Raw genomic sequence first — 27,516 nt, 5'->3', positions numbered from 1 at the left:
CCAGCGGCACACACGGGGGTCAGGGTGGGGGACTCCAGCCCAGGCCTGCTCTCGTCCTACCTTCCAGGTGGCTGACTTGAGGTTGACGGTCCGGCCTCTGTTGGTGACGGTGCACTTCATCCTCATGAAGAAGTCCCGCTCTGTGGACATGTCTTTGCCTTTCTTCCCAAAACCAGAGCCTGGATGGGGGCGAGCAGAGGGACCCGGTTGACTTTTAGTTTCACGCTTATATTCAGAAGAGGGGCCCTGATGCAGTTTTTCCGGGCAATGTATTGTGCGTGCTTCCCGAGGATCTGCTCCCTTAGCACCTGTGGCCTGCCATGAACGCTCAGTACCATATTGGCCCACGGACTAACGTTGTCTCATCTCTGGCTGGTCTCTCCAACTGGAGTAGAAGCTCCTGAAGGCTGTTCCACTGTTTTGTTTCCCACTGCACCTAGTACATAGTCAGTGCTCACTTCAGGGTTGCGAGGCAAGGGGTGACCAGTAGCCATGATCTTGGCATGCCTCTCCTGGGTCAGGCCCATATCCCCTAGAAGGAATCCCAAGGGATGGTCTGGGCGAGACCCAGTCTCCTCAAAGGGATAAACCTCTCAGATTACAAATGTCCCTCAGACACCCCCGTTTTTTCCTCATCCCTGGCCCTCAGTAATTTGATCCCTCCAGGGCCCTATTTTCAACCTGCAGTAGCTGCATTCAGGATACCAAGCCATCAGCTTTCTCCCTAAAGTGACATGTGTCAGGACTGGTCCAAGCCTCCTGGGTTTAGTGAGCAAGGTCACTTTGAAGATTAACTCAACACGGATCATACCCTTTCTCAGCCAGAATTAAATAAATCGCCACGACAAACACCACAGCCTCCTTTCTGATAGTCTTCAGATGCCTGCCCACTCAGAACTTTTCCCACTTTCCACAGAATAGTGATGAATGTGGTGAGTGCCAGCTGAGTCCTCCTCGTCAGTGCCTAAATTCTGCCTCCACCACCACCACCTCTCAGACCTTCCTGGGTGCACTCCTGCTTCCCTGCCCAGCATCACAGAACAATCCAGAGCCTTTTTTTCCCCAAATAGTCACAGCCCTCCATAAACCTCTAGAGGACCATGATATATCGGACTAATGTATCCTCAAAGGGCTGTATCAAATGAATTTTGGCATCTCTGAATCTATCTTAAACTTCCCTAGGAGCTGTTTAGCCCATGAAATAAGAGAACAAAAGTGAATCTCTTTTTTTTTTTTTTAAGAGAGAACATTTCTTCAACACGATTATAAAATCATCTCTCCCAAAACTTAATGATGGTTCCTACAATTTTCATTTTCATCAGTGGGGTCTACATATCATGAGATATTCTTCTATCCTGGGGCCTGGATCCACTATTAGGATCAGTTCAGGTGCTGTTGATAAGTGGACTGGAGGGACTCATTTGTGGCTGTGGCATAGGTTACTATTGTGGCCTCCTAACTTTGCTAACCTCTAGATTCTCCCCATTCTGCCATTTAATTAATCTTTCTAAACATAGCTCCAATCAGATTACCCCACCCCTGCTCAAAAACTTTCAAAAGCTCCCCTCTGTCTACAGGATAAAGTTCGAGGCCCTCTACCTGGCCTTCAAAGCCTTCCACAATCTGCCTCATGGCCTTATCTCCTTCTCGGTGTTCACACTAACCCTTTGCTTCCAGATTGTGAGTCCACGCAGGCCGGCACCTTCAATGAGGATTTGCTGATTCATACAGTTTGATCCCAAGTCCTTGACACATGGACCAAGCGACCTAAAGTTCTACTCAGATAAATAGAGTAGAATCATGCTATGAATCATGGTACTTGCGAGCAGAAGGTCCCGCCTAGACTTTGCCTGGTCCAATGCCATCAGTCTGAAAGCAGAGGCTCTGAGGAACAGAGCAATGGAGTGGCCTGGCTCAGGTCTCATGGTCAGACTGAGACTAGGGCAGTGGCTGAGCTCCGACTGAGAACCTAAGGGCTGAAGAGTTTCTGGAGTCCAGAACAAGAGACTTTTCCATTTTCCCAGGCTCCCAACACCTGCCTTAGAAAGAGATTCAGAAAGTCTGGTAGCCCCTTCCTCAGAGAAGCAGACAAGATCTTTCAGCAGCACAGATAAGGCACTGAACGGCCTGTGGAGTGCTCTCCAGGCTGTGCACTCTAGGAGCCAGGTGGCCCGAGGCCCTCAGGTGGGAGAGCGCAGGGGCTGGGTGAGAACTTTAGCGGGGGAGGGGGTTATAATTCCACACTTTTCGGGCTCCGACTGTAGCAAGGGTGGAGGTGGGCCTGGGAAGCACCTGTTTCTGCAGTGTGTGCAGGAACAGAAGCCCAACCCTGCAGGCTTGGTGCCACTGCCTCTGTCATTCAGGCTGGCCAAGCACACACCCATGGCCGTGACAGGTAAGAGATGTTACAGGGGATGGACAGCCATGGGCACAATCTGCCCAGGACAGTGATGGAATCTCTGATTCAGAAGGGACCTGGAAAGTCACTGAGCCCTGCTTCCGCTCAAAGCTTCAGTCTTCTTAAAAATATCTTCATTTGTGCCTGTGCCTGGAGGTCCCCAGCTCTGACTGTCCTTGCAAAGTGATTATGTGGGCCCTTCCATCCACTGGTATCTGCTGGATACCCCCCATAGGTAGGATACAATATATGAGAGCTTTTCAATCTCTTCTCCATCAAAAACTACCTATTGTGCGTCTTATCACCCGGGGACCAGATTCATTCCTTATCTAATCTTCAAAGTTGGCCCCCATGAGCCATGCCTCCTGATATCCGTGGCCTTGTGTACTCACCTCCCACCCTGAGCAGGGGCTGGCTTATAACTCCCTCTAATAACAGAATGGGGCAGGGTGATGCAGTGCCAGTTTCAGGGCTAAGCCTTCGGAAACTCTGGCAGCTTCCGCTTTTGTACTTTGGGAGCCCTGAGCTGCTGTGTCAGAAGTCTGGAGAGGGAGGGGCTCTGAGACTCCACAGAGTGAGAGAGAGGTCCAGCACTGCCAGCAGCCCAGCAGAGTCCCAGCCTCAGCTATTGGTCACAAGGTCCCAGACGTGTGGGGGAGCCATCCTGGTCATTCCACTTAGTCCAGCCCCCAGACAACAGTAGCCCAGCTGATGTCATATGGAGCAAAAGAACCAGTCACAGAACCCACAGAATATGACAGGTAATAAAATGATCATTTAAGCCACAATGCACTGTGTGGTTTGTTACACAACAGGTAAAAGCAATAGGTTCCACGAACATCTGCGCACAGACGAGTGTACTGGTTTGGGTGGCCCCATTTGGCAGAGGCACTGGCCTCACAGGTGGTGAAACCTGCTGGAGACAATGTCCTAACCTAAAGGACTGCCTTACTAGCATGGCATCAGGTGCCATGAAGGGCCGGCCAGACAGAGTTCTGAGTACCATGTCCCACCCGTGCCCTCCATCTCATGCTGGATATTTTAGGGATGCCAGTTTTTTTCTGGATAATGACCATGATCTATCAGCCCTACATTCGTAGACAGAGGGAATACAGATCCCCTCCCAAGTGATGTAAGAAGGAATGAAACACAGAGTGAAGAATACTTTACCATTTTTGAGACTCAGGTTCTCACGAATCTCCTCGTGGTCACAGGGATGAGTGAAGTCAAAGATACTGTGTCCTGTTAGCTCCACCTGTTTCAAAAACAAGGTTGGGCTTCATTACTCCTAATGCTGAAGAAGAGGTCTCCAAGACACATTTGAGCCACCTTCCAGGTCGGGAGACAGAGAATAGGCTGAATCGGGTCTTCCCATATTCCAGTCTGGCTTCCCACAGACACGTGGACATAATACATAAAAGACTGCCATTGATGACAGAGAATTGATTCACAGGGTTGGTCTGTTAATCTAGTCAGTAGAACTGTCCATCAGCAATGTCAAACTCAACACCAGGGCCTGGGAGTGTGCTCCTGAGGCTTGTAGCCTGAGATCAGAGAGAGTGGGGGAGGGCACAGGCAGGGAGAAGTCAGGATGGATGTGACCAGAACCTTCCACTCATTTCTACCCCCAAATGCAAACATCTTCCCTTTTTGAAAGAGCCAGAGGAGGGTGTCACCTGTGTGAGTCCCATGAACTTGCTGATGTTTTCCGATAGAAAGATCATGTCGCCATCTTGGGTCACCACGGCAATGAAGCCCTCCAACGCTTTCAGGTACAAGTTGTCCATCTGTTGGTTAGCCTCAGCTTCAGACTCATTTTCAGAGCAAACTGGAAAGAGAGGGTGGGGGGGGCGGTTGGGTGGCTTACACGAATGTGGTCCTAAAACAGATGTGACTGGCACGAACGAACACCAGCCAGGGATGGCTCAAAGGCATTAGGTGGACTTTTCTGGAACTCACACTGTCAACCATCTAAGTGTCACCACATGCCTAAAAAGTGGGTATTTGATAAGCACTACACAGAGGACACCCTGATGGGGCTCTGCGGGAGTGTGGCTGTAGTGGCAGCATACTTGAAGGACCAGGGGTAACGGTGGCAGCAGGCGTCATAGATATGATGGCAGTCACAGTGGTACTAGAAACCGTAACCTTCACCACTAATGCACACTGAGCAATGACTATATGTATTAGGTACTGCACTGAATATACTGTCTTATCTTTACAACGCCTGTGATGTAGGTACTATTCTTTGTCTCACCTTACACACGAGGCTTAGAGAGACGTAGTCAGTCATTTGCCTGAGATTATAAGGACTTATAAGGACTGTGGTTAGTGGGCTCAGGCAGCTGAATTCAACAGCTACACTCCAAACAATTTATAGGCTTTGGAGTCAAATAAATGCAGGTTCCATTCCTCCCATTAGGCTATGACTTTGGCTAACACCTTCTCTGAATATCAGTCTCCTCATCAGCCAAATGGAAAGAATAATTTCCATCTTTTGAGTAGCAAGGATTAAATGAGTGTCTAAAATGCCTAAAACACCACCTATCATTGTGATTTCCCCCCTCTTCTGCTCCCTCTAGGATAGTGCCGCTTCCCCCAAATTGCTCAAAGCCTAGATAGGGGACGTGTAGCACACGATGGTACAAATCTAAGTAAGAATGCAGGAGCAACAGAACTGGGTGACCAAAGACGAATATAGACAGTAAGTGCTCAAGGGTTCAGGGAAAGAGGGGGTCACTTTGTGGTGGTCAGAGACAACTGTTCCAAAAAAGGGCATTTGAGGCAGCTCATAAAAAACAGGGATTCACTCTGTTAGGTGAAAGAACTTTCTGGGCCCGGTCGAGGTGGGCAGACACTGGGCAAACATGGAGGTGGTACGGCCTGGAGCAAGCTCCCACCCGGGGACCGAGGAGACACTGCTGAGGGGAGCCCAGCATCCTGGAGCGATGGCATCGCAGAGCACTGCTCTAGGGGGAATCACCTGGCAATGGTACTCTGAATGGTTTGGAGACAGACTGTGAAGACCAGAGGTGCAGAGATCACACGAGGAGGCCACGAATCAGGTTGCAGAAGTAGTCACTAGGGGCAACCCGGGGAAGAGCCCACCCCACGGAAGAGCCCACCCCACAACCACCACTCTGAGTAGCGCCAGCTTTTCAAGTGCACCCCTGCTGCCTGCGGAAACAGCAGACGAGATGTAGGCTCAGCTCTTGTCCCAAACAAAGCTCTCAGGCCCCGGGCCCTTGGCTGTTGTCCTCGGACCAAGGACTTTCTTTCGGCCCTGCTTCTTCTACCTCATCATTGAACTCCAAACATACATTTACTTACAAAAATTTGTATTCATCCAGTACAAACGTTAGGCCACGTAGACCTCCTTTAACTTAACAGAACAAGGGGGTTAGAGAGTAATTTGTCCCTTATAAAAAGTGAATACTCACTTAACTAAAAGGAGTCTTCCAACACGAGGCTGTTCTGGGGAATGTGAAATGCAGTTAGATTTATGGCCCACTTGGCAAGGAACGCATGGACACTGTGACATGAGGTCCAAGGCCCTCTCCATGAGGGCACTGGATTTATTTAGTTTTCTTTTCCCTGGAGCCCCTAAATTTAAGCTCTGGGCTATATGCTGTCATTCCTCAAGAACAAATCCAAATTAGGAGATGTTTCTACCATGGGGCTTCGGTGGCACCCCTGGGGACCAGCCACCTTCAGGACATGGGACCAGCACACGTGCCCGAGGCACCAAGAGAGCAGGCAGTCCAGGGACAGGCTAGCAGCCTTTAAAGCTAAGGGCTGGGCTGCAGACAGTAGTAGCCTGGTGGCTTCCCTTCTGTTTTGCGAAAATGGTGAAAACAACGAGAGAAATTCTTTCCCCTTCACACCCTAGGTAGCCTCTGGGAGGGGAGACCATCTGGGGACAGCCTGGTGCCACACACATACCCACACTCGATCCCTACGTTGGGTTTCTGCCCACCAACTAGTCAGCTGAACTGATGAAAATGAGCCAAAGTTCTAGGTGTGGATGCCGTTACTGCTAATGTTGTGGTTCCAGTCAACAGCCATATTTAACCTGGGGCTTTAGGAGAGATGGTGATAGAACTCAGTACTTTCAAAGTTGAGCGTGCACCAGAGTCCCCTGCAGGGCTTGCTAAAGCCAAGGATTCGGGGGCCCAGACTACTACATAACTCAAAGCAAAAATGTGAGACCTCTCGATGAAAACTTAAGCCATGTCCAGGGCCCCTCTCAATGTGCCTTGGGGGACCACACAGGGCACACACTCATGAAGCCGGCCTTGGATGGTCCCTTCCCCAGGGTTCCTGATTCAGTAGGGCTCAGGTGGGGCTGAGAATATGCTTTTGTTACAAGTTCCCAGGTAATGTGGACATGCTGGACCTACGGCTACAGGTTGAGAATCACTGCCTTAACTCAAGGTCCTATGAGTGACCCTTAGTGCTGGGAAAATCAAACTGTTTTGGCAGGTGGTGACCTCTTTTGGGGATGGGTGAGGAGAGGTTTCCAGCACCATTAAATCACACCAGATAGGTGACTACCCTCTCCAGACAGCAAAGGCCAGCTCTGTGATTCCTGGCCTATTGAGACAATTTTTTTCTCCTCAATTTCTTTGATCTCAGTGGCAACACTGACATCAAAATCTGGTGTAATCCCAAGACAGCTCTATTTGGGTTAGCTAGGCCCAGAGGAAATAGTTCTGCTTAAAATTTCCTGTTTTTAACAGTTCCAACCTAGCCAAACTGGTTTCCATCCATGTCCAGTACACTTGCTTCCAGGAGGTGGTGAATTGGCTATAGCAGCTGGCCAGCCGGCCTCTGGGAGGAAGGCAAAGGGGCACTCAGGGACCACGAATGGAAATAGAACATCTTGGGACTGAAGTCACAATGGCTGCAGGGTCAGGAAGCCAGCAGGCCGGCCCCGAGGGACCCCTGGGACAAACTGGCCTCATGCCTTTGTGGTACTATTTGCTCCAGCACCTGCTTTTCCTCCTAGGGGATTCTGAAGGAACCTGGCCAGCTCACTGTCAGCTTGGAGCTGAGGCTGAAAACTGCAGGGCTGGAGGCGGACCTTCACCCTACAGGCCAGGGGTATGTGTATATCACTCTCTGCTATCACATCCCTACTATGTGTCTGCCCTGTGCTAGGCACCAGGCAGGAAATCAGTCAGGACATCTGTAAAGAAGTGTCACTATGTACTCAATCCTGTCCTAGGGAGAATCAGGGATACTGAAAGGTGTAAGAGCAATGTTTTTTTTTTTTTTTTTTTAATTTATTGAGAGAGACCGTGTGCACACATGCACATGAGTGAGTGGGGGAGGGGCAGAGAAAGAGGAGAGAGAGAATCCCAAGCAGGTTCCGTGCTGGCAGCCCAGAGCCCAACACGGGGCTCGATCCCACAAAGCATGAAATCATTCTGAGCTGAAATCAAGAGTCAGACACTTAACTGACTGAGCCACCCAGGTGCCCTTAAAAGCAATCTTTTTGCTGAGGGAATCTACAGATGGGTGGGGAGGACAAAGATAAACCACCATAAGGTTTCACAACGATCCAGAAGAAATCTTCGGTGCTAAATAAAGAGGAGCCCACCAGTAGATGCTCAAGAAGCCCCCAAAGGGGTCTTTAAGTTGCCTTGGGTTCGGTCTCAGTTACTCGCTTCCCAGGACCCTTCAGGGTCTGACCCCCAGAAGAGAGAGGAGGGTCATCAGAATCAGAGGCAATCTGCTGAGGCGACGCATGCTCAGCGTGGGGAGCACAACAAGATTCTTTAATGCTAAAAATAGCCCCAGTAAACAGGCTTTGATGACGACTCCCCACAGCCAGGATATGCGCGGGCTGAGGTTTCGGAGCACTTTTTCCGGAGCACTGCTCATTTCCTTCAGGCAGCACCACCCATGTGGGGCGGGACCCCATGGGCAGCAGGAGCTGGGCATCTGGGGTGAGCAGGCAGGGTGGCAGGGCAGACATTCCTGACCAGGTCTCTGAGACCAGACTGTTACAAGGTACTGTCAGTCAGGATGCATTTTTATTCCACCAGGGTCATCTTCCCTCTTTATTTCCTACCCTGAAAAGTTCCAGGACTGCTCTGACCATTCTTAAAACCATGCTGATGTGATCTTCCCGGTTCACATGTGCTCGGCAGTCACCATTTAGTTATTATTACAGGGGCTTTCTTTTTCAATCCAATTCCTCCCCTCCAACTTTCCCAGGCCCATAGACCCACCACTGCCATCACCAGGTAGTGGGCCTGGGCTATCCTTACATCTTGGGCAGAACGCACTGTGTTTTACCTGATCTTGCTGGCCTCCCAATGGGCCTTAAACATCCACCACGTGAGATTCATTCCTTTGTTCTTTACATAGCTTATTATCCTATCTTACGTCTTTGTAGTACCCTTCGTAAGACGCACAGGGCCGGGATCACCAAATACCTTTTTACCAGACTTTTTTGGTTTAAGTTAAGGGAGTGATCTGAACAAGGTCAGTATCTCTAGAAGAGATTGTGTATTAGCTGCTTTTAGCCATTTACATCTCGGCATGAATCAGCTTCTCAGCTCCTCTCCAAAAAGGACAGACAAAAGGCTCGAAGTAGAAGGTGAGTGGGGCAAGACATGAATCAATCGATTCATTCATGCCAATGAATTGATAATAAACCTAACATTTCTCTTTTGAAACCTTGCCACATAATGACCTCTAGCAATCGTGTAAAATCAATTTGATTTCACCTCGTATGAGTGTGGGAAGCCAAAACTCAATTTTACGGTGGAAAGCCAATTTTGCATATTTGCTGCTGTTTGATGCCCCCCGAATGCAGGAGCAACCCTCATTTGGTCACGGTTTGCGGGGCTCATCTTGAAAGAGGATTTCAGACAATCAAGCGGTACTTCCACTGATGTTCCCGTCAGAGTGTGTTCTGTTCTCGGCCCAGCGTGGAAGCTAATATCATAAAGCTATTGTTTCAGTTTGTTTCCTGTGATATGGATCTCATTCGGCCGTCCCGACTCCCAGGCTGAATTTCTCAGCGCTGAGGTTTTCCTCTCCAACATTCCCACACAGAACAGCCTACTGTGAAAATCAAAGGGAAGCATGTTACTAAGTAAAGCAGAAACTTTTCTAAAGCAAAACCTGGTCTTTTTTAGCCTTTTGAACTCTGAGCTAGGCAACTGGCTATTTCCTATTTTAAAGTGAGCCAACACAAGTGCTCACCTTTGTTAAAAAGGCTTCAATAATGAATCTGTGGTTTGTTTTGACTTGGAAAATCCTGGCTGTTCGGCATTTTGATAGGCGTTGCTGGAAGGTGGGTATAAGAGGACAGTAAGAGTTTCTGCCGGGTCTCCGTCTATGCGATTTCTCCAGAAGCCTATACTCAGTCTAAATCCATTTGCTTCTTCGTAATGACTTTTATTTCTAAGCTGTAACTCGTGAAGAACCTCCTATGTGGCAGCAGAGAGGATAGGGCTTTTCTATCCACTTAGATCAATCCTCAGATAGCACTGCAAAAGAACTCCTGTCATCCCACTCGTACAGATGAGAAAGAAAAGTTCAAAGGCAGTGAAGAGATTCTCACAAACTTGTAAAGAAGGCTCCAGGGTGGGTCTGTGTGCCCACAAGTCCCATTCTCCTTTTTACTGTATGGCCTGTTTTGAAAAAGCAAAACGTGATTTAAAAAAAAAATCCTGTCTCACATGCAATTCCTGAAGATGATTTCAACAACTGGTCTAAAGAATGTGCAGCAGGAGCCTGGAAGAGAAGGCAGAGAAAGGGGATGTTGAAAAGCCATCCACTGCCTCCTCCCCATCATGGGTAATGCGTGTTTTATGAGAATTGCTCTGTCAAGGACAGCAGGACCCGACAGCCAAATGTAGACACTTCTTATCGTTTTCCGTCATTTCTTTCCTCAGGACGGAGAGGACCAGAGCTGACATGCTGAGGGCTCTGGTCCGTCTGGGGCCAAGACCAGCCAGAGGGCAGGCAGTTTGTGTCCACAACTTGCAACAGCTCCTGAGTGGGATGTGTGCGGTCTCGCCGTGGTCCCGTCTCCCAGGGGGTGGCTGGCACACGGAGGCTCATGCCAGCACACAGGCAGGCAGATGTGCTCAGGGGACCCAGCCGTGAAGGCTTTCACCAAGCCAACCTCTGAACCACTGAGAAGAATGACTGTATGTGGGGGAGCATGGAAATCAAAGCTGTCTATCAGAAGAAAGAACAGAAACAACTCACTGAATGTGTGAGGGCCATCGCTGCACTCCCTGCTCAGGGCTGGCCCCCAGGTGCTTCTGCTCAACCTTGGTTCTCCCACCAAGAAAAAACCTGTCCCCCACACCTAGCCCTCATCAACATCTTTGCCTGACCAGGTTTGCACAATGCTCCTGCCCTCCCATGTCTGCCCTTCTCACAAAGACAGACTCCAAAGGACTCGCATAGCAGGTACAGATTCACCAAGTGCTAAGCATGTGGCTCTGAGCAACCGTTTTTGTACCTCACTTCTCATCATTCTACAAGTTCTATGACGTTCTACAAGTCCAAATTCAATCAGAGAGCTGTCCCAGGATGAATACTGTATTCCTTTCGGGGTCTCTGGTGGTGGTGGGACGGGGCTTGCGGTGGAAGGAAGCAATAATTTACCCAAAGAAATTAATGTCTAAGAGTAGGATTTCAAGCATCATAACAGGGAAGTTGAGGAGATGCTTCTGGGTGTGGAGGAAGCGTCTGTCTGGTCATTAAATCCTCCAGTGCAGACTCTGTGTGTGTGTAAAGATGATTCCAGTGGTACCAGGCACTGCCCTCACCTATCCAGAAAGAGAAGCCTCTTTAAAAGAAAGAGGTACACACGTGCCCTCTGATGGTGTCTCCCGGCCACTGTCCCCTCTCTCACTAGCATCTGTGACAAAACTGCCATTCCTCGGCATTGTTTCTTTGTAAGTATTTATAGAGCATGTCTTTGCCCTTGGTTCTCCCCCCTCCTGTCTACTTTTTTCGGAGACTCTTTAGATTTGCAGGACAGGGTTAGCCCTCCGACCCTTGGACCCACTGAGCTGTCATCCTATTTTCTGAAGGTCTTTCTTTCCCCATATCCTTCCTGTGCTTCAGGCCCAGAATAGCACATGCTGGTCTGGCCTCCCTGCCTCGCGCTGGATTCCCTCTGCTCTGGGTTTCCTTCCCAGAATAGCCACTTCATAACAGGATGGCAGAGTCAACCAGCTCCCAGGCACCAGGCTCACTCAGGAAAACTGAAAGCCAGCCACAAAAGAACCTTCCCCTGCCCGCCTCCCTGCCGCTCACCGGCTGGGACGCTGCTCACCCGTGGCGCCTCAGCCGCCACGTGGGGAAAGGTGCTACCTGCTGCCCAGTTTCCTCACGAGACTGACAGACCGGATGGGACTGTCACATAGGATCTGGAACTGGAAAACTAATTCCCCAGGCCGCTTCTTTCTGGCCAGGGCTAACAGGAAAAGGTTTCTCTGAAGATTGTGAATTCGGAGGGGAAAAAAAAAAAAAGATTGTGAACTGGAGACTCACAGTGATAGCAGGGAGGGTGAGTGAGCTCTGGGGAGGCTGTTATCCACCCAGGACTCCATGCTGGGAATGAGTGTGGCTGGCTCAGGGGCCTCACACACACTTCACCTCCTCTCATTCCCACAGACACCCTGTGTGGTAGGCATTTTACAGGCGAGCAAACCAAGAGTGGAGACACCACACAATCGGTATGGTGTACGGGCTGGTAGGAGAGAAAAGACTGCACGGGCACACCAGCTGCCCTTCTGGAGAAGGCAGCTGGAAGATAAGCGTAGAAATGCTTCTTAAAGACGCGCTCTGGAGTGGAGTGTGGGTCTGATGGCTGGATGGCCGGGCACCTGGGAAGCTGGTGAAAGCCACTCCTGATGCCCCAGACCTTTCTCTCCTCCTCAGCTTCCGGGTGCCCATGTGCTTCCTTGGTCCTGTCCCTGCCCTTCACCCCATGGCGGTATTCACTGTAAAGGTCACTGCTGGACAGGAGGTGTTCAACACCAAGAAAGGAAGCACCAGTGATGGTGTCTGTGTGGGCGGGGGTCCTGCAGAGGAAGACCTTCCCAGGAGCCTCCTGACTCCGGCATGACATAGCCTGCTGTGTGTAAGCACACGCTGGTAAGGACAGCAGCCGTACCAGCCTGGGGAGACTGCCAGCCTCACCTGAGGACAGGAGCTTGTGTGTGCGCAGGAAGCTGATGGCCAGCCGCATGATGGAGGCTTTGTCCAGGTGGGAGCTCACGCTGTGAGGCAGGGGCAGCTCGTGGGCCAGCTCGTAGAAGACCTCCGTCTCCTTGCTCCGTCGGCACCGGGCAGCATCCCGGGACTTCTCCTTCCTCCTCTCTGAGCTGCTCCTAAATTGAGAGAGAAGGGGTTAGATCCTGATATGTCACGGTCATCCTATCACGCCTCTGGTCAAGACATCCCCAGGGCCACAAACCATGGGGCAGCCAGACTCTTCCCCTGAACGGATGTGGGTCCATACCTGTCGTCCAAGCCCACACAGCCTCAGCTGTACATTATCAGCTCTATTTTCGTGTGTGTGTGTTTGTGTATGTGTGTGTGCCTCTAACTGCCTCCCTCCTCTTGTGCACCTACAGTGTCCAGACTGGGGGCTTCACATGCAGGGGCTTGGAGCAAAGACTTGCCAATTAATCAACTGGCAATGACTGGGACTGGTCCCACATTATCTGGGGACTGAGGTGAGTGCCCGGGAATGGTGGGGGCAGAGTGAGGAAGCCGTGGCCACTGGCCCAGAGGGCTGTGTCAAAGGATCTGGAGAACAAGACGAAAAACCACTTCAAGGCCCTCTTTCTGGATAAAACGCACTTTGAAAAAATTAAGCCTGGGACTGGACCTTAGATCCCATTTTGTATCAAAGAGTGATTTCCTCAGTAAACATTGAAAATGCCATGAGAGCCCAAGAAGAAACAGTCGGCCAGACATCTGTCAGGCTGGTGTCCCAAAGTGCATGCCTGGCAAGGGTTAAAAAGGATTATGCACAAACACTCCTCCTCTCTCATCCTGCCAGCATAGGTTAGCAGCCTGTCTCACGCTCACTTTCCTCTTCTTTGCAGGACAGAAGGAAAGATGACACACAGTCAAACCTGCCTCTTTCAGGAAATCCTAAAGAAATCCTGTATCTTACAAAGCCTATGTTAGGTCCTAATGTGGGCAAGTTCAAAAGCCAGCCTGCCTGGGTTGAAATTCTAATTTCTCCATGTGCCAGCTCTGTACACTTATATTATTTAAACCGCTCAGAGTCCTTTTTCTCATCTGCAAAATGGGACTAATAGAATTTATCCCACCAAGTTACTGTGAAGATTGGATATGATAATGTATGTGAAACCTTTACAACAGGCTTATCACAACTATAAGCAATCAACGTTAGCTTATATTAATAACAAATCTGAAAAAAAAAATCCTGAGAGTAAAAATGTTACACAAGAGTACAGTTTAACCTATTTTCATAGAAAGGTAGGTATTATACATAATACTTCTTATACATTACATAGGAAAAAATGTAGAAATATAACAAAAATAACTATTATTCTTTTTGTAAAAAAAAAACTTTTAATGTTTATTTTTGAGAGAGAAAAAGAGAGAGACAGAATACATGTAAGCAGGGGAGGGGCAGAGAGACAGGGAGACACAGAATCCAAAGCAGGCTCCAGGCTCTAAGCTGTCAGCCCAGAGCCTAATGTGGGGCTCAAACTCCAAACTGTGTGATCATGACCTGAGCTGAAATTGGACGCTTAACCGACTGGGCCACCCAGGCGCCCCCCAAAATAACTATTATTCTTACAGTTATAACATATATAGTGCTTACTATATTCCAGGAGCGGTTTTAAGCACTCCTACATTAGCTTCTTGAATTCTCACAATTGTCCTTAAAAATAGTACTGCTGTTGTGTTTAATTTATAGATGAGGAAACACATCCAGAGAGGTGAAGTAATTCACCTGCAGTCCTTGGGCAGGTTAAGTGCAGAAGTGGCTTTGTGCCAGGCTTTTATCCATCAGTGAAGTTAGTGGAGGGATTATTATTTTTTAGTACTTATCTGTATTTTCTTACGTTTCTATAAATAACCTGTACTGCTCGTTTAGTAAACAAGTTTTTAAAAAACTTCTTCTATTTATATATTTTTTAAAGTGGTTGTTTTTTTTTTTTTGTTTTGTTTTTTTTAATGTTTGTTTTTGTGAGAGTGCGCCAGCAGGGCAGGGGCAGAGGGATGGATACAAAGAATCCAAAGCGGGCTCCACACTGACAGCAGCGAGCCCCAGGCGGGGCTCGAACTCACCAACTGAGGGATCATGCCCTGAGCCGAAGTCAGATGCTCGATCGACTGAGCCACCCAGGGGCCCCCCACAATTCTTTCATTTTTAAATAAACTGCCCAATGTAGTTAATAGTTCTCAAGGCCTCATCCGACCAGCTCCACCTTGCTCCCTCTGTCCTCCCATCTGAGACTTGCAGAGCCAGCCACGGCTTCTCCTTCTGTTTGGTTTTGCAGACTATTATCTGGACAGAAGATTGGTATCTGGGGATTCACAGAATGTTGACGTGTCTCTCCAACCCCTCCAGATTTGGGGCGGAGGCACTGTTTGGCTTTATAAGATGCTTCATTTTTAAAAAACAGAGAATCCAGCTCCCTGGATGGATTAAGCATCACATACTCAGACTACGGGAAGAATGTCCAACAGCTGTTGATAGGCAGGGAGAAGCTTCAGAAAAAGTGTGAAATGGGTTAGTTATTTCCTGTCCCCTCTCCCTATTCTGTTTCCTTTACCAAACTCCTGTTTCCTCCGCTCCCCCTGCATCCATTCTCTGAATCCTCACTCCATACCCTACCATCTGCCCCCTCTCAGAACCTCAGGACCAGCTTGCTCCTGTATAAGAGTTTTAACAGCAGACTGTGTATGAGTCCCTTCCACTTATATTTTAGTCCTGACCTCTGACTGTGGAGCAAAAGCAGTTGTTCAAGGCTTGCCAACATTTCAACATAGGGAAGGAGATTGGGAGGGGACAGGACACTAAAACTGGACACATCACACCTGTCTGTCATGAGAGCAGGCAAGGGAGCGCTAGTGTCTTCAAGATGCTGGATTCCACTCTCTAGCACCAACCCGTGGCTCCCCAACAAAAGCATCATCAGCACATGATCAGTATTAAGGCTTCTAGAGAAGCAATCCTGGACAGAACAGATTGCCAGCACTGGCTGTGACATTAATGCCAACATCTGCATGCACAAAGTTTCCCTTTGCTACTGCCCCTTTCTTAGAGTGCAATAGACAAGGCAGAGGGGAAGAGCCAGAGGTAAGGAAAAAAAAAAAAAGATAGGCTGGAGTCGATGCTCTGTCTGGCAATGGCATTCATGACTTGGGTCCTACCATGTTCCCTCAACCATGAAAATGTTTATTCACACCCCCTTTTGTGCCTCAAAACTGCACCAAGGACCTTACATATATGACCTTATTATAATTCTAATGACAATATGGTAGGTACTGTGGGCACAGTTTATACATGTGGAAACAAAGGCTCTGACATGATGTATAACTTGCCCAAGGTCACAAAGTAAATGCCTGCTTAAGCCCTTGGAAAGCATGAAGTCAGTTGAGCAGACACTTAGAAGTCCTAAGACACACTGACGCTCTGTGTCTAATTCTGTCTTTACAACCTGCATGTGAGATGGGCAAGACAGGCATAACTCTTGCCCCATTTCACAGATCTGGAAACTGAGGCCCGACCAGGCTAAGTTACTTACCTAGGACAATTGAGCTAATTAGTGGCAGAACTAGGGCTAGAACCCATCTCTTCCTAGGCCATTTCTCTGTCCATTGCTTAATGGCAGGAGATAATGGCTCTAGCAAGAAATAAAGAAACCGCAACATCTTAACATTTAGAAAAAGAAAGACGGAGAATCTCAGGCAGCCTCTTTTAAAAGTCATGAGCTACATGTTAGCTACCTTGTTTTTACAGTTGCACTCTGGGGCTAGTATAACTTTAATTAGATTATCTAGTTAACCTTGACACAGCCCAGGGATATCTGTTTAATGCTGACTCTTAGAAGAACAAAAATGTGTAACGCTGCTCTCATTTAATTAGCAACACTGAAGAAGAAGCATAATTAATGATAAGTGTGAAGGTAAGACCTCCCTAATAGATGCATCCACAGCCTACTTCAATTTGCCACAGGTTGAGCCTCTTAGCAAATGGAAAAAGGGGCTGGAAGTTAGGAGGGCTGGTGTTTTTGTTTCTATTTGTTTTATTATTAATTTTTGTAAATGTTTATTTATTTTTGAGAGACAGAGATGGGCGGGGGGTGGGGGGTGTGCAGAGAGAGACAGAGACACAGAATTCAAAGCAGGCTCCAGACTCTGAGCTGTCAGCACAGAGCCCAACGCGGGGCTTGAACTCACAAACTGGGAGATCATGACCTGAGCCAAAGTTGGACGCTTAACCGACTGAGCCACCCAGGTGCCCCAACTGGTGTTTTAATATACTGGCCACAAGACTATCTGATTCAGATGAAGAAATACATTCTCGGTGCCTTGATAGCCTCATCTGAAAAATGGGAGAGGTCTCATGTCTTATTTATTGTCAGGATCAAAGGTGAGTGTACAAGGGCTGGAAGCGCTAGAAAGCTTCTCCACAAACGAAAACCATCATGACATCAGGCTAATCTGAGTGTCAGTCACAGAGTTTGGCCATAACAGCTGCTCTTCATCACCAAATCCACACTGTCCCAGGGCTGGAGGCATAATTGGGGGTCAAGCTGATCTTGACCAGTTCACGTTATGTTGCTGAACCTTCTTAGGGCAAGGAGGCTTCATGTACTAAAATACTTGGCATTTTGTTTTCTCTCCCTAGATAGGTGCTAGAATTACCTGCAATATAGACCAGCATTTTTTTTGTTTGTTTTTAATGACAATTCTTGACATGGCATGTTAGAATTCTCTGCTTTCTCATCAAAAGATAGTTAAATAAGTTTTCCAAATCATCCGAAAAGACTCAAATTTATTTCTTGCTCCAAATTGTTCTTTCTACGAAGTGCCCACTCCTGTCTTTCTTGGTGGCCCTCCTGCAACCACAGGGTGGTCCTGCAGAGTATTTGGTGTCCAGAACGCACAACATAAACATGGCCCTGGTTAACTCTGTCCTCCTGCAGACCCAGAAGCATTTACTGAACTCCACGCTGGACCTCGTGAAACTGCAGAGTGGGTAAGGTGCTCATTCCTTGTTTGCCTGGAGCATGCAATCCACATGCAGTCTCGTTAGGAGCCAACAGCTTGAAACACCTCCGTGAACCACAGGCAGTAAACAGTATAAGCGGTTAAGATAAGGAACCAGCTAGGATGAGCAAGTCACAGAAAACTACTCAGGGAGGCAGGACTTCAGCAGATCCTAGAAGGATACATAATACCATCCTTACATGGCTTGAGGGTCAGAAACTGCTTCTGCCCCCTCACCCCATATATGTGCTATCTCATTTGATTCTGGCAACAACCCTGAGGGATAGGAACTATTATCCCCACTTAATAGATGAAGAAGCAGAGATTTAGAGAGATTAAGTAACTTGATAAAAGACATTGTCTCCAAGGGAGTTCTTCTGGGTCCAAGATCAAAGATTTCCCCACTGGCAGTGGGGAAACTGCTGTTTATTGCACAGCTTTGACATGCTGTGTTAGATACTTTCCCACAAAGTTGATGTCCACAGACACTGCAGGGAAAAGAGGTGGGTTAAAATTTGAAAAGGACACAGTGACATAAAGATTCTCTGTCCTTAAGTGAGTACCCACTCATTTGGGAAAAAGACCTGAAACCTCAGAAGGAGGATTAAGGGCGCTATCCGTGTTCCTTTTGGGTGTGAGAAGAAGGCAGGAGTCAGTGTGGTGGCCCTTCATGGGATGCAGCCTCCATCACTGTGGGGGTGGGGTGTGGAGGGGGGACTGCTGCCTCCATCACTGTGGGGTAGAGTGTGGAGGGGGACTGCTGGAGGGGACCCGCTGGAGGCTGTGGGATGCAGCCTGCAGATACGTTTCTCTCCACGCTGCAGGGGAGGAACACGTTTCTATCATTTTTTTTTTGACATGTTAATACCTACAAATTTATACTTACTCTCCCCAAGGTGGAAACTCACATTCTGAAACATTTGATCCTGATCAAGGGAAGCAACCATGTAAGGACCAGGCAGCTAGTCAGAAAAGAAAACAAAACTGATGTAAAGCTTCAGTGGGTATATGCCACAACTCAGCCAGGAAAGACCTCTGTGTCCACAGCTTTGCTCTCCAAAATGTCTCAACTTCTGGGTCATTGGTCCAAGCTTGGCTTAAGTCAATAATAGAACCATTATCAGCTCTTGGTCAAGACGATCCTGGTTGCTGACTTCCAGCTGAATACAGCCTGGTGTGGGGCCCCCAAGATGTCCCCACATGGCACCAGTAAGGCTGGTTGCTTAATTAGCTATCTTCTTCTGACCTTCAGGACTCCGTGCCTAATGTCTGTGGACCACCAGGGGACCAAAACACTATGCCTGTTACCCTATAAGCAGGATGGATTTCAGCAGGTAGAGAGAGAGAGAGAGAGAGAGAGAGAGAGAGAGAGAGAGAGAGACTGAAGTTAATTAAGCCAACTTGCATCAGTCTATTGGTTGGTGGTGAAATTCTTTGTTTTAAAAAATGTTTATTTTTGAGAGGAGGGGAAGGGGGGGAGGGAGAGAGAGAGAGAGAGAGAGACAGAATCCCAAGCAGGCTCCACGCTGAGCATGGAGCATGATGCAGGGCTCAGTCCCACAACGCCAGGATCACCATCTGAGCCTAAATCAAGAGTTGGACACTCAACCAACTGAGCCACTATGTGCCCCGTTGGCAGCAAAATTCTAAGCTGTGCCAATTTGCAGGAGGTTGTGAACAGACGAAGGTCAAATGCCATTGGGAGGGCTCTCGTGACCCTTCCGTAAGGCTGTGTGGCCGCTGCGCAAGGGCTGCCCGAAAGGGACGAAGAACAACAGCTTCAGGTCCCAGAGATCAGGACAAACCCCACACCCAGGGGTCGATAGCTGCACGGATGAAATCAGAGCAGAGCCAAAGCAAGTACTTCTCAATCTTGGCTGCTCACTTGAGTCACCAGAGGAGCCTTAAAGACTGATGCCTGGGTCCCCTCCCCCAGAGTCTGACTTAATAGAACGATTTAATGGTGTGGAGTCGGGGTATCAGGGATTTTAAAGCTTCCTGTGTGATTCTCATGTGCACTCAGGCCTGGGAACCACTGTTGCAAAGCAGCCAGCTTAAAATAAAAAGGTTTGTGTTTTGGTTTTGGTTTTTGTGGAAGGAAAAGGAAATTGATATTTATTGCGCACTGGGGCAAGGTGCATTTCATGGACAATCTCATCTGATCCTTGGTTAAACTATGGGGCGATACTGGTCCTGGTTTTTGCAGAGCAGTGATTCTCAACTTTGGCCTCCAGCAGAATCACCCGGAGGGCTCACTAAACCACAAGCTTCTACACCTGCAATCACATGTCTTCAGAGGCGTGAAACCCACGTCTATTTCTGAAATTAACCACTGCTCTAAGTATTTGGGGTGGCCTTTTAGAATGAATTTCAGAGCCACAAAAGAAAAGCAGCTGTAACACTTCACAGAACATATTTCATTTTAAACCCTAAACAATATCATCCTGTTTGCCCGCCTCCTTTAGTCACCAGATTTGGCTGTGGATGGATGTTGGTTGTTTGAAAGAATGAAATGTGCCCTCAGAGATAAGGCCTTGCCACAATTGAAGTTACTCAAAAGAATAGTCTTTAGCTCTACAGACAATTCTAAAGGAGTGGCAAAAATGTGCAGAAGAGGGTGGTATTCTCACGGCCAATTTTCTGGTGTATTCGGATGTTTGTCCAAAGGGAACAGAAATTAGTATATGAATCTATAACAGAGGGGAGTAAAGGCATCAATGTTAATCAGTCAAAATAGAAGAAATTAAACTTGCAAACTCAGGAGGAACTGGGCATATCAGACAGACCTCCACAAGGCGGGGGGGGGGGGTGCGGGGAACCACATTAATATAGCTTCACTATGCACACCTCTGGTGAGAGGCATGGGCTCTGCCCAAAAAGAGACCAAGCCTCACTGGGAGAGAAGACTAATACTATAGATTTGTATATCGAAAGTCCTAAAACAGGGAATACCAAGAAGAGGTGAGGGCTAGAGTGGCTAAAACAGGAGTGGATGCTCCCACTCATCTCTTCCCTGAAGGACGAATCCTGGAGAGTGTCTCATACCTCAGCCTCCCAACCTCCCCTCCACTGGGGCCGAGCTCCTGACTCCCTGACCCACGTTGATGGTCTGTGTCCCTGGAGAGAGGGCCTGGACTGCATTCAGAGCTGACAGTAATGTCTGGGGCCCACCCAACATGGCCCTCTAATAGTCAATTCTGCTTAGGGCCCGCTGGAGATGCTTATCTCGTGGGCTTCTGGGCTCCAGGCAGCCTGGGAGAAGAGCAGCAGACCCAATTACCAAGCAGCCCCATAGGTATAGCCCATGTGGGGCTCCAGATGACCCAGCGCCTTATATAATCTCAGGACGTGTGCAGTCCCCAGCCCAGCTGGGAAAAGTCAGGCAGGCAGAGGAGTACCAGCGGTGAACTGTTGCCGTCCTAGCTTCTCCGAGCCCAAGCCTTAGCGGGGATTTCCTTATTCGACATATTATGAGCAACACCACTTTGTACCAATCACTACAGTTTGTAAAGCGCTTTATGAGCTAGTCTATAAATCTCACCCAGTAGGGTAGAAAGAGCAGATACCATTATCCCCATTTGAGAGATGAGGCAACTTGAAGTTCAGAAGGGTAGTAGCAATGTGCGGAGCTGGAACAGGAGCCCTGAGCTCCGAGTTTTCCAAGGACACATGAACAGAGAGCCCCTGCCAACCAGCACTAGACATGTCACACAACTGCAACAGACCTTCGTTATTCATTACCATTCTATAACCTAGCTTATCTTAAATCATTTCCTTTTTAAAAAATGCTTTGGTGAAGATAAGGGTAATACACATTTAGTGTAGGCAACTTTAAAAGTACAGAAAGGTATAAACAAAAAAAATTGAGATTTTATTGGATTTATGGCTTCTTAATGGTTTATCACATTTTAAAGAATTCTTTAAAGATACTCAGAACAGTCAGTCATATATTGTGTGGGTATATCACAATGCACTATGCTATTGTTGAATTATGGTTTCTAATTTCTAGGTGTTATAAACACCACTAAGGTGACTGTGCATCAGGTGTTGCTTTCTAATTTATTTTTTATGATAAACGAGGACACGTATCAGCTGGCTGTCAGCTCCCCACAGCTGCCTCACAGTGACTCCCCTGTGCAAGTTGAGGACTGGACAACATTAGCATTTCCAGGGCCACGACGGCTGCTATTGAAGGCAGGGTCTCGGGACAGGTGCCGCAGAGGGAGGTATCAGGGGCAGGAAGGTAGGAAGCACACACCCTCTCAGCCACTTTCCCTGCCCAGTCTCATAGGCTTCCTTTCTCTCTCTTGCCATATCCATGTTAACACAACTGAAGAGAGATGGCCAACTGAGTTGGAATTGGAGATCCCAGTTCTGTAAAGGCAGCCACTCTTGTTGGTCAGGAGGACCTCCTTCCCCATTGTATAAGTGTCTTTCCATCTACTCTGATCTCACCACAACCAGTGTGTGGACAGAGAAGGCTCCGTGGCATCTGTACCCATGAGAAGGGGAGGAAAGCGAGTAGCCGCAAGGGGCATCAGCCGGGCTCTCCATGGCGCTCTCTGGTCTCTGATGCCTGCTACTGCCTGACCCTACACTGTGCAGACTCTAGCCGAGGGACTAATCAACCTCAGTGACCTGAGATACTGTGGCTGCTGGTGCTACAGCATGAGATACTTGCTGTTGTAAAGGTCTCTCATCATACTGCCTCTGATTTAATCCTGAAACAATCCTATCAGGGAGGTATGGTGTCATCCCCACTTTACACAGAAAGAAATAGGTTGCAAGGATGTTAAGTGACATGCCCGGTATCACCCAGTGATGGAGCCAGCACTCAAACCTGTCATTAAAAAAATTTTTTTGTAAAGTTTACTTATTTTTGAGAGACAGAGCACAAGTGGGGGAGGGGCAGAGAGAGGAGGAGACACAGAATCCGAAGCAGGCTCCAGGCTCTGAGCTGTCAGCACAGAGTCTGACGTGGGGCTCGAACTCACAAGCCATGAGATCATGACCTGAGCTGAAGTTGGATGCTTAACCGACTGAGCCACCCAGGCGCGCTTCAAACCTGTCATTTAATCATAAATCCTATTTCTCTTCATTGCATTGCCACCTTCTGGGAAATGCTCATAAGCAGATCCCTCTTGCAGGTTCAAATGGGTTAGCTGAGCTGGGTGTATTGGGGGTGAAGCCTTCCCTGTAAGGATACTTTATTAGATGAATTCTCGATCTGGGAAGGGATGTCCCCAAAAGAGACACCCTGGCCACCCTCTTGCCCTAGGTCAGCCCCTTTTAAGCCAGGCCCAGTGAGATACGTTTTCTCTGCTTGGAGATGTCTGTGTTTAAAAAAAAAAAAAGTCCTTACTTTGCTAGCAGACTTTGCAGACACCACAGGTAAAGTGTTTCATTCTAATTTTTTCCTATTAAAAAACTTTTATTGATGTCTAATTGACCTAAGTTACATTTGTTTCAAGTACGCAACAGAATGATTCACTATCTGCATACACTGCAAAGTGATCACCACAATATGTCTGGTCCCCACACTATTTTCCTCGGGGCCACTTCCCTAGGCTTGAGACTATCTGTCCGCACTCAAGGGTCTTTCTCTAAAGCTTCTATCTGCCAGCAGCCCTTCTTCCCCTGGGTCCCACGGGCTTCCAACCGCATGATCTGGTGGTTTGGCTCAAGCCATTCTGCATGTGCAGCCATCCTGATCCTATACCGCTGCGTGCAGCTAAGAAAACTGAAGAAATGACACAGCAGAAAGACAAAGGAAAAAGTGCCTGAGATGAGATGTGAACGGATTCCCACGCATGAAGCATGCACTTTCTCTGGAGGGAGTCGGGAACAGCTTACCATCAGCGACCCCAGCCTCTACAGACCAGCTCCTGGCCTTCCCTGTCCCACATCCCACCTGATACACATGCCCTTCATCCACCTGGCCTGCCTAAGTGACACCCATCTCTCGGGACCTCCCGCAGCCCATGTTCTCTGGGAAGGCCTCACCTCTGCAGACTTCTGCACATCCCGCATCAGAGATTCCGCACTGCATGATCCAGCCCTGGTATTTATTCTCTTCTTATATCACTTCTGTAGTCTTTGTCTCTCCCTCTAGACCACATATTCCCCAGGGAAAGGACCCATCACCTGTTCTTTTGGTGTCCTCTAAAGCATAAATAGTACAAAGTGGTACAAATTGGAGACACTGGATAAAAAGCACTTGAATGATTTCTGTTCTGTGAATTCCTCAAAGTCTCTCACCGTTCTAGGTCTTTTGTAAGAATTCTAATCCAGTTCTCAATCAGAATAAAAGGTTTCCATCCAGGAAGAGCCATAGACAGAGAGATTCAAAGACGTGTGTGTGTGTGTGCGTGTGTGTGTGGGGGGGGGCGCGTGCACGTTTCCAACTCCTTGAATGAAACCTGGGGTCTGAACTAGTACTGCTGACAGCTGCCTGTGGGGTCCCACGCACCAGCACTTCTCAAACTTGACTGCGCACACAAGTCACCCCAGGATCTTGGTACAGTTTCTGACTCAGTAGGTCTGGGCTGGGGCCTGTGAGTCTGCATTTCTAACAACCTTCCAGACCATGCTGATTCCACTGACCACACCCAGGGACGCAACGGAGATGTCGATGTTGACAGGGTCAATGTTACCCTTGATGCCATCCTTATCCAAAGCCACCTAAAGTCTAACAAGTCAGATCTCTCTTCTGCCAGGAAGAATCTCCCTCTCTTTTTATATTTTCTTACAGGATATTTCACTGGGCTCCACTTGGATGTCCCCGCTCTTCTTTGAGTACCCCCTCCCTCCATCATCTCATCCCCTTTTATTTCTTAAAACTCCTTCCCTCGGGGCCAGTCCAAGCCCAACCTCCCGCAGACGCTTCCCGGCCACCCTCGCTCCCTTCTCCAAGGCGCTTCCTGCCTACATTACTCACTGGCCCTCATGAGAGGCCTCCCTGTCTTGCTGGCTTTTCTAAGCCAGAGCCCTGCTGCTAGAGCTGGACTGTAAGTACCTTGGTGCTTTTGCACGGAGAAGGGGTGCAGACACAACATTTACTTCTGTGCATCCTTCACGGGACCTTGGCCCAGGGAAGACACACTGGGTAAATATTTGCTAATTGACTCTAAGGACAATTCAAGCATGCCCTTTACTCCTCTCCTTTCCCTCTCAGGGCCGAAAGCAAAAGTGATCACAGCCGCCTTGGCCTCCAGCCCCAGCCCCGGGGCCTTGCCTCTCCCAGGAGCTACAGCTGGGCCAGCTTAGATTTTGCGTAGTGCTCCGCAGCTCCTCTTCCCTTCAGTGAAGAGTTAAAGCACCGGGAAGGCTGCTTCCCACTTGGAAACCTCCATTTCCTCATGCAGCTTGAACAAGAGAACATCTATGGACGGAGGCTGAGCGAGCCAACTGCACAGGGAGTGAACTCACTCTGAATGGGGCTGTTCTAACGCCAGCCAAGTCAAGCCATTAAGATGCCAGCCCCAAGGCGCAGCCCCCAGCCTCACCTCTAGATATCCCCTCAGCTCTTTGGCACAAAGGATGAATGGTGAGCACAGAGCCTAGTGAAAGCAAGCTCTTTCATGAGCAGGGAAGCGGGGCTGGGTGCTGCAGAGTGGGTGCAAAAGTAGAACTCCTCCTCTCTCCCACTCCCCCTCTTCACCATGCTGGACCAAATTAACCCCCGATGTACATGGAGTTGCCCAAACCACTGCTCCTCAAAAAGGCAACCGAGGGGAGGGGGTGAGTAATAACATTAGAAAAAATATGTGCAGTGCCAAAAATAATCACCGTGTCATGAGAAAACAGAACTGGGCCGCCTCTGGGGCCAGCGCTGGGCATAGGCAGGAAGGAGGGGGCAAAAATTCCCCTGGCAGTGTCGTCAGGCATTCTGGGTGAAAAAATTTAAAAAGCTGTAACTGGAGTAGACAGTTGTCAGAAAGAACGCTCTTCTTGAAAAGAATATGATTTTAAAGGTCTGTTCTCTCCTATTTCAGACACTTTAATTTCAAAGAAAATAACATTTGTTTAGTCTGTGAATCGGGACTGACGCTTGATCATATGCTAATAGTGAAATATCCCAGGATCTGCCTTACTAATCCCAATTTGACGCCAGAAATTCTGGTGCCTGGTATTTAAAGTATTTCGAAACAGAAATAGAAAGCGGGGTGTGTGTGTGTGTGTGTGTGTGTGTGTGTGGCGCACAGACAGAATCTCTTACTTTCTCCCCCCATCCCATAACACCCTCTCTTCTCCCTATTTAAAAAAAGAAGAACATGGGGAACCTGGGTGGCTCAGTCAGTTAAACGTCCGACTTCGGCTCAGGTCATGATCTCACGGTTCGTGGATTTGAGCCCTGTGTCGGGCTCTGTGCTGACAGCTCAGAGCCTGGAGCCTGCTTCAGATTCTGTGTCTCCTTCTCCTTCTGCCCCTCCCCCACTCACGCTCGCTCACGCGCGCGCACGCGCTCTCTCTCTCTAAGATAAACATTAAAAAAATTTTTTTTAATAAAAAAAAAAAACAAGAAGAATGCAAGCAAAGATAAAGGAAAAAGAAAAGGAGAGAGAAAGGAACCCAAAGAAAACCTCGGGGACCCTTTCTGTCCTGGGCTTCAATCCTATTTTCAGACTGTTACACAGTTGCATGTCCAGAGCTGTGGGATCTGATTCATGGCCAAATGCTAGTCCTTGCTTTCTTCCAATTCTGCCTGCCATACTACAATGAGAAGGGAGATGTTCATGCACATTATAGAAGCTACATTCCATTCCTTTGTAGAGAAGTCATCAAAAGCCACGGGAAATGCCAAAGTCTTCCCCCAAGTTACTATCATGCTCTCAAATGATAATATTGAGCAATTTGGGAAATGGGGTTTTCTCCCCGGCAACAGCCTTTCCTCTCCACTCACTCAGCAAGTATTTATGAACCCCTCTTCATGTGCTCAGAATGGGAGCAGTAGAATGAAGCCTAGAATGACCACTCCTGGCCTCAGGGAGTTTGCAGAGAAGTGCAGGGTCAAGTCCTGAAGGGCTGGCCTGGCAATCAGCCACTGTGATGCCAGGCACCAGGAAAAAGTCTGCAAGGCTGAACAATACAGGGAAAGCTGGCTTCTGGAAGAGGGCTGCTGGAGCAGGGGGTACAGGGAGGCAATCGGTGGGCAGGAGGGATGACAAGGACAAAGATACTGCTGAAGAAATGTGGGGGCGGGGTGGCTGGGAGTCAGGAGACAGGCTGGAGCAGGTACCAGGCTGGAGAAGTCAGAGTGGGGAGATGCATTCATTCCACAAACACCACTAAGTATCCACAAGGTGCCAAGCACAGAGGAGGGCTTTCAACAACAAAACGACAGGGAAATAAAGTCTGATGATCAGATACCTGCCTACCCCACTGACTGGTAGTGTCTGAGGTGCCAGGTGGTGGGCAGGGCAGAACCCAACCTGGATCCCTCTTCTGCTGGATGTGCTTTTGCCACGCTGGACAGCAAGTATGAGAACCCCTCTTGGAAGTAATGCCAGGGGAAATGAGTCCCTTTATTAGGAGCTCTAAATATGGCAGCAAATTGTGGGCCACCACGGACTGGAGCCTTGGCTCAGCCCACAGAGACCTCAGCAAGGCATGCTTGCTAAACAGTAACTCATAAACGCTACCCATGGGACGAAAAACAAACTTCACTGAGGGTGCGCGCCTCTTCTGGCTCCAGTGGTGCTTTGCTTATTTTCAAAGACATCAGCCCCCGTCTTCTGGCTGTTTCCCCTTGCTTCCTGATTGAGAAGAATATAATTCCAATCAGACCTCAGGGGAAGGAACAGCTCTCCAGTCCACTCCCCTTGCCCCCAGACCATTTCAGCATGTCACTGCCCTGTTTAAAAATGAGA

General features: G+C 48.5%; 1 protein-coding gene across 2 annotated transcripts in view; it reads right to left on the bottom strand.

Moving 5' to 3' along the window:
• EPAS1 (endothelial PAS domain protein 1) overlaps positions 1-27,516 on the bottom strand; it is an 84,867-nt gene that overhangs the window by 23,820 nt on the left and 33,531 nt on the right. For both annotated transcript variants that reach the window (XM_047854281.1, XM_047854284.1), the window contains exons 2-5: positions 12,581-12,771; positions 4,075-4,226; positions 3,569-3,653; positions 61-179 (exon numbers count right to left, since the gene is read on the bottom strand). In XM_047854281.1, coding sequence (XP_047710237.1) covers positions 61-179; positions 3,569-3,653; positions 4,075-4,226; positions 12,581-12,771 — 547 coding nt within the window. The remainder of the gene's footprint in view (positions 1-60; positions 180-3,568; positions 3,654-4,074; positions 4,227-12,580; positions 12,772-27,516) is intronic.

The sequence above is a fragment of the Prionailurus viverrinus genome, chromosome A3 (assembly GCF_022837055.1).
Source record: "Prionailurus viverrinus isolate Anna chromosome A3, UM_Priviv_1.0, whole genome shotgun sequence".
Classification (NCBI taxonomy): Eukaryota; Metazoa; Chordata; class Mammalia; order Carnivora; family Felidae; genus Prionailurus; species Prionailurus viverrinus.
The sequence above is the reverse complement of the archived record's forward strand: the minus strand, read 5'-3'. Positions and strand labels throughout refer to the sequence as shown.